The following is an 11,666-nucleotide window of genomic DNA, read 5'->3' as shown; positions in this document are numbered from 1 at the left end:
TATCTCCAAATGGAATCTCTTTTTAAAATGCTTTTCTCTGGAATGATTTGAATTTGGAGACAAAATGAAGTCACTCAAATCCATGTCAGCACTAACTTTGAACATGCACTTTTTCACAGAACGGAGGCTCAATTTTGACAGCCACTGCTGGAAGGGCTTACCGACAGTATATTTAGTCTATGTAACAGGTGAATGATTTGAATACAAAGTGTCTGGTCTAGTAACTAAAGGGTCTGTAGTAACAGACAAGCCATTTTGTATACACACATTATCATCCTGGACTGGATCCCATTTTTGGCGGCCACATGTCATCAGCAGCTTTCCCTTCAGTGGCAGAGCTAAGCAAACCCTTCTTGTTTGCTAGTTTTTATCTTATGTTCTTGACAATCGATGGATTCATGATATTTGAGCAGATAAACCAATCTTTGACTCCACCCTCAAGGGCACATACATGGCATTCTAGATTAAAGAACAAGACAGCTGCAGCACCATTGGTGGATCACTTCGTGGCCATGAATCACACACAAAATGAATTCAAATGAACTGTTCTAGCAATTATAAAAACCTCACCCTTGGGTGGTGACCTAGCGGGTCAGTTAGCAAGAAAGGAGGCTTTCCTAATAATGAAATTCGACACCGCCATTCGTGGACTAAATGAACTTTCTGAAATCACCCATCTACAAACTACATAGTCCAGCGTGCCTTGGGGCTTTCATTCCAGTCCATATTTTCCATTTAGAGGCACTATCAAAGGCCCCTCGCTTCATGAGTTGGAGATGCTGAGGAAGACGCCAGCACACGTACACCTTCCCTTTTGAAATAACTGCAGGCAAGTTAATACTGCGATTTAACCGAGGTGGTTTTCGTTGTTTAAGCGCGTACACATCGAGGGCATCTACACAATCCTAGAGCCAAGCGGCATCCAGCTTTTTCTAATATTATTCAAAAGCACGCGTCCTTTGTTGCAACAATGTCTGGCTAATTAAAGCGTCAGCACGCTTAACAGAACTCTCGAGCGGAGGAAGACGTCGGAGCTTGACAAAACTTTTCTTTGAACACTGGATGCAAGTAAATACCGCAACTTCGATCCAGGCGGTTTTCGTTGTTTAAGCGCACCCGCCCCTTTGTCACCATAACACCAGGGTCAAGTAACATCTTGCTTTTTTTTTTTTTTTTTTAATAGTTTCCAAAAGCACGCACCCCTCACTGAAACAATGTCTGGCTACTCGAAACGTTAGCACGTGTAATAGAACACTTAAGGTGACTTTGTCTTCCACAGGAATCCTGCTTACTGAATATAAAAAATTACGACACAAACAGTCTTCTAGTGGCACGAGGATATGGACACGGGATGCAATCCCGGTAATATGTAGAAGGTACGATACTTTACAATGGTTGAAAATAAGCCAAGTAACTCCATGTGCACTACGTTTTTCTGTGAACTGAGCCCCATCTAATTTTGTCCCCACAGCTTCTGCCTTACAACGATTAGATGAACCATTTACGCCCCATCATACAAGCGTTTGGGCATCCATAACAGGTACTTTCTAAATGAGAATAGGTCACATTTTAAACCTGACAGAAGGGGTCTTTCTTTACACTAAAGCCACATTTTTTAGTTTTTTAGTCATTGAACTACAGTCAGAGTGCGGAGGAAAACCCTAGAACTATTTGGGGTTTGAAACGCGTTGACATCTGGGCAAAGGGGAATTAATTATTTTGGGGGTACAGGATGGGAATTGGTTTAAAAGAATTTCGTTCCCAGTGAGCAGACGACCCTCTTTACAAACTGTGCAGCCCCAAACACAGGCAGGACCGCTGGAACTGCAAAGGGTCCGTCTGTGATCTATATATCAAATATGGACTGGTTCTTTGCAGGACGTGCATAGGACATTGATAATTGTATTGGCATTCACTTTCTCACATGTACATTTATGTGTATTTGTTGTGATGTTAAATGTGTTAAGTTGATAAGTATGGCATACTAAATAAGGTGTTTTCTATCTCATGACATCGATGAATGTTTTTAATTCACATGTGCAAAAAATAAGTTATAAATGATGTGAAATAAATCACATGAACTTAAACTTGCGGTCAAGCCTTTTCTGTATTTCCTGTACACAGAATATAGCATCTGACACAATGAGTTTGGAAACTAAAGGATCAGCCTTCTGAAGGCCTAGGAGGAGGGCAATAATCTTGGTTATTTGTGCAGTTGAGTCACTTAAGATATTAGTAAGAGAATGTAGCGCCTGAAGTTTCCATCTTGAAAGACTCCCTGCACTGCTGCACAAGCAGCAGAACATTTTTGTTTTGTCCCAAATTCAGACTGTGCAGAGCAGTCAGTATAGATCATGCTCTTAAACATATACAAGGGTAATATAAGTGGAGATTGAAGGATAGCCTGTTGCTATTGTAGAAATTCCTGTGTCTTGAGTGTGGAATCATTCTCAAATTTTATAATCACTGGAATTTTGCATGGAGGACCATTGCACCCAGCACCAAGTATATCACAGGTGTCAAACTTGCTTTAGTAGCTACATTGATTGTAGTTATAGGGGACACTACGAGAATCTGTTTTCCCTGTGCCAGATGACTCCTTCAACATGGCTGTGCAGTTTCTCTGCTACGGAGTATCAATGTGGTTTGTACACTCTGGGGGGCTCATTATAAACTACATAGGTGTTATCCTAAATGCTAGGACCAAAACCAAATTACTAGGTTTAGCTTATTGTCCCATATTTTGGAGAAACTTTGCCTTCTTGCAATTTACGTAAAAATATATTTTTCATGTCCATCCTGTTCTTTCCTGAAAAACGCGGCTTCTTGAATTTATATAAGGCGAGTCTCTCAGCACTGTGACAAGTAAGCCCTCCCAAAATTCAAGACCCCCATAATAACTTGTAATTTTCTCAATGTATTTTGAGGCTGTAAGATGACACATTTGTAAGAAATCTGGCACCAGTGCTTTACCTTCACTCAAAAATTCATGACCTAAAAAGATTACATTAAGGTATGCAATTTTTGACTTGCAAAAGTTTTTTTATAACCACGTCCAGCTACGATAGTCATTATTTTGTCAACCCTGCTTAGGTGCATATTTAAGTAATCATCAGTCAGGTATCTTATCAACACATCATAATCTTGTAAAATTTGAGGTATTCTTGCTGCAAATAAACCCCAAAAAGTATTTTTATACTTCTGTAAGAATCTTATATAGTACTTCTAAGTGCTACCAAATGTAAATGCAGTCAAATATTGTAATTTGGGAGCTATATTTCAGCTAAAGAATCCATAAGGAATGACCACAGTTGTTATTTATCATAACTAAATTTGTCAGTAGCATTTTGGATCACATGCATGCATGAGTTAAAATCGTGCATGTATGAGCTCAAATTTCTACAGCTGAGTGAAATACTAAAAGAATTGTAGTTTCAACATCAGAAGGAGGATTGTTCACATGGTTGAGTGACCTAGCATTATCACACCCTGGTACGGTTATTGGTCCAGCATGCTACTTCTTCAATGGTTGAGCCTGTAACTGGTTCACTTCAAAGGGAAATCACACGTGGTATGTAGTCTCTGTCCCACCCCACTTGATTCTATATAATTCAGGAGCCTGTTTTAAAGTCCATTTATGTGCATGCCTGTCCAGGAGATCCACAGGAAATAAAGAGCAAAATACTTTATGTATTACCTCCTTTCACCTTGTTCACTCATTACAAAGGGTAGAGGCCAATTGACCTAAGCAAGGATGATATCATAGGCATCTGCTAAATGGGACTAGAACATGGCTTTATTGCGTGCAATAGATCCTCCTTTATCTGTATTTCTACACAAACTCAAACAGGAGAGTTTAAGTGCCCATCCCGAGTATCTATCTTAATGTATTTTTCAGTTGGGGTCCTGAACCGATGCTCTTAGAGTCTGGCGAACTGTGGTTACTTCTGCTGCGCGGTTCAGAAGTGCTACTGCCCTTATCCCATACTGTAAAATATGTGTAGTCTCTGAAGGGTTCCTCCTTCTTATAAGGAGCTTTTGGTTACAAACCTTTCTGTTCCTTAGTTATACTTTTTCACTTATTACTCATCTTTCCTACAATCCTAAATTCTTTTCCAGAATTCTACAGAGAGTAAGAAAAGACATCAGTATACTGATCCAGTTTTTATAATTTTCCACAGTGCCTAAAGTGGTAACCACCACATCCAGACTCCTTCCGTGAAGGCGAGCTAACCCTGTTTTTCCGTTTAACTTTCTGCTTTTTCTTTAAATCTGGAGCTTTCTCCTTTACCACAACCTCTGACTCGGTCTTAGATTGACTAATGGGCTTTGAAGAGAAAATACATAAGCTAGCTTGACCTACGGATGTGTATATGCCTTAAATAATTTTAGGCAGTTGAGGTTCATGATCTTGTACAGGAACAGCGACCACACTAGTATATGACCAACAAAGCAACCTTCCTGTGAAAGTTACTAAGAAGTAGCAAAGAGTGTCAAAGTTACCTATTAACTTTCTTACCCAAATCAGCTACCAAAGCAAGGTTTTTTTAAATACTTGGTGATACTGCCAAAGACGGTTATGCACTGTGTATTAGTATATATACTAGCAAATATATTTCCCCCACATAGCACAGCCTTCTACATGTGGTATCATAGCAAGAGGAAGTGTCAAGATTCTTGGAGTGTTGCATGAGGCTAGACAGTTTCCAATTACAAGCGGTCAAAAATCCGATTTCATGTTAGCAGGAACCTTGCTAATAGCTTTGTTTATAGTCTGCAGACTAATTACTGCGTTTGTGATGGTAACTGCAGGGACTATGCTAGTTCCTAATGTTCGTAATACATACTGTCAAATTCATCTCTTGACAGTCACAAACTCATTAAGTGACTATCTCAGATGAGCTATCTTCAAGTTTCTGGTGTTCACATGTAGTGGATAACAAACCTATTCTGGGCAGGTAGGTCCCAAATGACCTAATCTAAAAGACTTCAATACATGTGGTACTTCCCCCTTCAAAACATAATGGATGCTCTTGCAAGCCTAGAAGGTTTTATTGTTTGCCATACGGTATTTAATTTGCAGAAAATGAAGCAGGTTTACATGTGATAAAGCGTTTAGTGCCTTGATAGGCTGAATCAAACTTTGGCCACAAGTAAATTATTTCAAAAGGGTAAATTGGAATCCATGTAACCACTAAACTTGCTTCACCCCCCTGCCTTAGGGAATCGTCAATGAACGGTTAAGGTTTACCATAATCTGAACAGCTGGTATAATAACAAACATTCCGCATAAAATTCAGTGGAGAAAAACCTTCTAATCAAGCACTTGACAAAACCTTCAGCAGATGGGGAGTTCCCGTCTGAGCTGATGGAGGAGATAAATACTATAACTGATGTCTTTGCATTATTAATAATTGGTACCTAGTGGTTTGTTACTCCTAAGAATACTAAGAAAATTCAGTCCCACATTAGGCACAATCAAACATTTTTTATTTACAGGTCCACCGAGAATAGGACCCAGTTAGACTTTAAAAGGCACTCTGGCAAGCAGAGATTTCGACTAACTTACCAAGCGGAGTTGGAAAGACAGGCTGGGACCCACACATTTCCCATGAATTACTGGACCATACTGCGTATCGGGCTATGACTAGTCCCGTCAGAACCTGCCAGGAATATACTTGTATATTAGTGGGTTCCAAAACATCTTCGCCCCAAACGATGCCCACACAGAGAAAATCTGCACTGTATCTTTTCAAGAGACCTTATTAATATTAAAGCCTGGTTGGAATACAGCTTCTATGAATAAACTTTATTGTAGGTATAAAAATTATAGAGAAAATCAGAAATGCAATTCATAAAAACAGACATAATATTAGATCAATGTCTATATGAGCACCAAAATCCTGTAATAGGTTTAATGATGGCGTTCAGCATGCATACCTTTTATTTATAATCAATATTTTCTTAGTCTGCTGCCTTGTCTTTGGCAGTGTGGCCAGTATATGTCGCTGTTATGCCGTACTGCTCCTGAGGAGACAGACTGCATGGTTTGTGACTTCGATGCTCCCTCAAAATGCTAGCCTCTAGTTCTCCCCTAAAATGTCAGAGTAGCAATACATATTAATCTCCACTATTATGAGAAAAACGTGCCTTGTAAGTTGTGAAACGAAACGTGTGAATTGAATTGCTTATTTGCCTAAACCTATTGCATTTCTTTCTAAAAATATTGTAGGAATAAATTAAATAGGAACTGGTGATCTACTTATAGCAAAGCATCACTGTACTGTAAAAGCATGCATTTTAACAAGATAATGTATGCAGGAGTAAGAAAAAGAATTCAAATGTAGGAAAAATGCACAGCATTTGAAATTCCGTTTTTAGCACTAGCAAAGCAAATAAAAAAAAGCTGGTCATCAACTCAGTGCTCTTATGTGTGCTTATTGTGAAAGCTAAGAACCCTTTTAGGGTTCACGGAGTGAAGATTCTCCTACTTCTAAGAGGGGGAGTGAAGGAGAGCAAAATAAAAGTAGGGACAGTGTTAGACTGTCTCACATGAAAGTGTGCTACCAATTTAGGCAAAAAGGAAGCACAAGTTCGCAGCACTAATTTATCATGGAACAAGGTGGTGCACGGAGATTGCACTAACACCACCTGCAGCTTCCTAACACGGTGTGAAGAAGTAATTGCAAGGAGAAATACCATTCTGATGGTTAGTAATCTCAGTGAACAACCATGCATGCATGCATATTAAAAGCGTAATGACCAAATTAAGGTTCAATTGAGGCATATTAAAGGCTCCAGCAGGAATAATTTGTGAGACCCTTCATAAAAAATAATTGGTGACTTGAATAATGTAGGTTGATCAGGCAAATGCATATAGGCTGAATGTGCCTAAAATAATATTGACTTGTTAAGCTTGGATTGTACTGGATGAGTTGGTAAGCAAGCAGCGGCCCCAGAAATTTCTTAAACAATTGAATCTGGAGAGGTTTCCTCAAAGGTATGAGAAGAGCTGGATACCTCCAGCATGTAGCAGGGTGGTTAATGTGGATACAGTGCAGGATGAGAAGATTTGCCTGCTGGAAATGGCAGTTTTGAATTTGGCACTCCGCGTAGAAAAATGTTTCTGCTTCTCAGACCTCTGGAACCTCCTATGATGGTGAGCAATTCTGTGAGGTGTTGTGGGTTCTTGTTATGCTGTGCCCTCTGATTGATAATCCATCTGTTGAACTTAAATCTGTTCGAGACAGGTAGCCAGTGAAGATCATGAAGAATAGGTGGGAAATGCTACTATTTGTATTAGTTCCACGTATTTTTTTGTAACTGAATTTAGGATTGGTTTGAGTGGGGTAATTGAGTGAGGGGCAGGCCTGACAATATTAAGTACCCAAAAGGTAGTCTGGGCATATCAAGGCCAAGCATCACTATTCTGAGTAATTTGGTAAGTGATGAGATGTGCATTTTTCCCTTGAACAATGCAGATAAATATGTGATTTTTAATCTATTAATTTGCGCCAGGAAAGTAAATGCAGAGTCAATTCTTACTTAGGGCATTGTAGAGACAACTGTTTATCATTGTATATTTGTGCACAGCAATTTTAAGCCTCTTACAATCAGACTTTGATTCTATGCAGACGTTTAACAGAATTGGAGATGAAAATGAACATTGAGGCACAAAGCAACTTGCTTTGCTGTATCTATTGTGTGCTCACCACTTTTACCAACTGTCTGACCTTAAAGAAAGAAGTTAAGCACTTCTGTACAGCTGCAGGTAGGTCAAAGAAAACTGCAGAACAAGTATCACCTTTTTAAGAATCTAACGTAAATTTTAAAGGTGGCTGATCCTGGGCAGAAACTAGCCCTCAAGGCAGATTGAACTCTCCCAACTTCTTTAGGAGCAGTTTTGAGCGGATGAGATCCAGGACTGAAAATCATGTAAATGAATACAAAATAATGCTATGGTGGTGTCTGGTTCAGCAGTTGTCAGTCATGATTTGCACGGTTTGCCTCTACAGAGGCATCATGCTGTTACAGTATTGTACAACATGTTACTGCAGGAATATTCTTTTTCAAGTCTCTAGAGAGCCTTTCTAGTGGTGGTAGGCTATTATTTCAAGTGAGGATATAAAAGAGCCCATTAAAGCTGTTAAGGAAGTGGTCAAACCAGTTGATGCAGATTGGTTTCTATCCAGCATTGCTATGCAGTAATAAGCAAAGCAGTGTGCATGAGGAGTTTGTGCCCTCAAGCTAAAGTTGTATGAAACGTTTTAAGTTGAAGTCAACCATCTGGCTTTAGATTTTTGGGGAAGGGGCTTGGCTGCACGTGTTCTATTAAGAAAAGCTAATTTTAAGTGTAATTAGAGTGTTTTCGCAGGAAGTGCTGTTTGGATTTCAATAACAACTAGTTGATTAAAGCATATCAGAAGTGTGTTGGGTGTGTTTAGTGTTCTACTGTGTACTATTTGGGTCCTTGTGTGTTGTAGGCTTTGGATATGAATGATGTTTGCAGTACATAAATATTTGAAAATGTGGCAAATCCTAACCACTAAGGCTTGTGGAAACGTCTGTCCTTTTGCTTTCTCCTGCAGAGACAATGAATATTTTCTCTGTTGAATACACTGGATGAGATTGAAGAATTTTGCTAATGCACATTTCAGTAGATGATTTAATAAAGTGTATTGAAATTATCAACAATATAGCATGAGGTATTAACAGTATTTGTTTTTATTGAATCACTGGCATTTGTACAAGAACACCATAGTAACCACAAAGATAATGTAATTGTACCTGTCACCACCTTACATTTGTGTTTAGTTCAGTGGCTCATACTGATGTGTGGGCAGTTTGGTCAGGTGAAAGACAGGTTCAAGCATGTAAGAAAAGAGGTAGGCTGTGATAAAAAAAAAAAGACTATTTTCGAAATTATAACCCACAGCTCAGTAATAAAGTATTTACAACTGTACAAAAACACCAGCTGAAAGAATTTGAGCCACATGGGTACTGTTGTCACCTATTTGATTAATATATTTTTAACTCACTTCTATTATAGTGTTAATGATCATTGTTTTATACACACAATATGACAAGACTAGTGAAGATGATGTTCAAGGCTCATAAACAAGGAGTGAGTGTAGGTTTGATGTATACTAAGTGTGAGCTACAGTTAGGGAAAATATAAAAAACATTTTGAACTGTCAATGAGAGCCTTTATGGAGGCACACAGTTTAAATTTACAAAGGTTTTAGGAAGATATCATCACAAGAAAAACATGTACAAAAACACATTTACACAATGCACAAAATAGAAACACAGCATTGGAAAGCAAAAACAAGTAGTCATTGAGACTCAAATAAGTAGAAATAGTTTACTACAAAACTGAACAAGCAAATTTATTAACCAAAAAAAAAAACTCAAAATATTTTTAACAATCTCATGTGCTCGTCTGTTACTTTTTGGAAGTGTTGGGATGTTGTGCAAGCACTTGAGGACAAAGATATTTTACGATAGTAAACAGTCTTCATAGGCTATGACAAATGCACGTCCACGGAACTGCTTTTTGTGTTTGGCCTGTTGGGATGTTAAAGGTACTAACTTTTTGAAAGATTTAGAAACAGACATGACTTCTAGATAATGGTATAGAAGATTAATCCAATCAAAACGTAAAAATGACAAACCATCATTAAATTAATCACTGGGATACAAAGAAATTGAACTGCATTTACACACTATTGGTTTGGAATTTAAATACAAAAATATGAGTTACAAGAAGTTAACAGCCATCATAGTTGTTGGTACATGAGCACCACTTTACAATAGTTTTCAATCACCAATCACAAAATTTCGTAAATATACACTTTAAGAATTAAAATAGATTCTCTAGTTTTTTTTTTGCAAGTCAATGAGAACTTTATATTTATACATATATATATATTAATTATATATTCTATGATACAACTTAATATTTTACTATTGACTGTTCATTCTACACAAAAGAAACAAAAAAATAATCCAAGTGTGAATAGAAATGCCTTACATGAAATACAGTTTGGGTAATATCCAAAGAACACTAATACCGCAATCTGATTTGAGAAATCTACAGTACAAACTCCTGGTCGAGTGAAAGAGAAAAAACATTTGATCCTTCAAAATTAGATATTATTTGCATGCAATAAGAACCACAAAAGATCGCATTCTCATTTATTGATACATTTTAAGTGCTTCTCAGATCATAATTCCAAATTATTGGTTCTCCGATTTCTTCTGAAACAAGCATATATTGAAGTAGGCTTTCACATAGGGCTTTCTGAAGTCTGATCAGAAAATGACATATTAAGGCATCCTAACCTCCTATCTCAAATAATGAGAGGAACTTATGGTATTATGGCAAGAAGAAGATTATAACTTGTGAAACAAACAGATGAAGACCTAGTTTTCAGGGTGATATTCTGTTTTCCATCAAGGCAAAATAAGTCCATTCATGATAAGTGCCATGAGTACTTGAAGCTAATGGTCAGAAACTTGACAATACCATAAACGTGCAGCCAGGATATGTACAATCAGATTTAAAAGGTGTCACCAATATTTTTCTTGACATTTAAAATTGTTTCTCTAAATACCTGAACAACCAGTTTGAAGGCATCAAAAACAACAAAAATTTAAAATAAGTGCACAATGTAACCTAGTATTATACTTTGAAACAGCAATGTTATATGAAAAAAGCACAACTGTAGACATTGTGTTTTTAAAAAAAAACCAAACACAAAAGTTTACAGTTTATAGTAGGAGTACACATATATTATATGAAGTCTGGATGGGCAGTATAGATCATTTAAGCCCCAGGCTCATAAAAACTTCAAGTGCATATTAGAATGTAGAGGCAACAGAGTGACAAAAGGATGAGCTGCAGGAGGTAATTTGCATTTTACAATTACATACATATATGTGATACTCAAAAAAGAAATACAGAATTACAGGTGAAATGACCAGGTATATAGACATCAGGAGACAGCGAGGACGAGCACTTGCTCATCTAACAAGAATAAAACCAAAGTCATACTTAAGTGGTAGAAAGGTCTGACCACGTTTTGGAAAGGTTGTGGAACAGTTGATTAATGGAAAGAACGAGTTATTGTGTCTATTTTCTTAAAAACTGCAAAACGCATTCAACAAAAATTAGAAAAGCAAAAAATTATCGAAGTTTAAATACAACAGACATGTTTGTACAAAAATACAAATACCATATAATAATTGTAAAGTAATAGCTGATGAAAACTATCCGTATGCGACACGTATGCATATAAAAAGATTTCAATGCCATCTCAGAAATACTCAATACCAGATTAAATTACAGTATACACTAAAATACTAAAGACGCATTTATTATACATTTTGAGTTGCAGTTCTTGCTTTATGCTTTAAAAAGAGGGCAGAATGTCAACAAATAAAATATTTGGATGTCATTCTTCTGCAATACAAACACACCGATCTGTACAATAAACTTGTTATAGACATACTTCTACTACAGACAATCATGGGATCAAAGTTAATAAAATCATATTTCCAGTTCGTCACTTTTCAGTCGAGCGTTGTCTCTTACATCATCAAAAGAGTAACTCTTTGTAACTTTGCCATTCTTAAAGACAGTATGAAGAAGATCCTGCAATAAG

The 11,666-nt window shown here is 37.3% G+C and overlaps 1 protein-coding gene across 1 annotated transcript in view; it reads right to left on the bottom strand.

The window, feature by feature from the left end:
* Positions 1–10,183: 10,183 nt before the first annotated feature.
* The window catches only part of NAMPT (nicotinamide phosphoribosyltransferase), a 293,185-nt gene continuing 291,702 nt past the window's right edge, over positions 10,184–11,666 (bottom strand). Inside the window, exon 11 of the mRNA XM_085654138.1 lies at positions 10,184–11,656. Within this exon, the coding sequence (XP_085510264.1) occupies positions 11,552–11,656 (105 nt within the window). The 3' untranslated portion in view covers positions 10,184–11,551. The remainder of the gene's footprint in view (positions 11,657–11,666) is intronic.

The sequence above is a fragment of the Triturus cristatus genome, chromosome 4_1 (assembly GCF_964204655.1).
Source record: "Triturus cristatus chromosome 4_1, aTriCri1.1, whole genome shotgun sequence".
Classification (NCBI taxonomy): Eukaryota; Metazoa; Chordata; class Amphibia; order Caudata; family Salamandridae; genus Triturus; species Triturus cristatus.
This window is presented reverse-complemented; position numbering and strand designations above follow the sequence as displayed.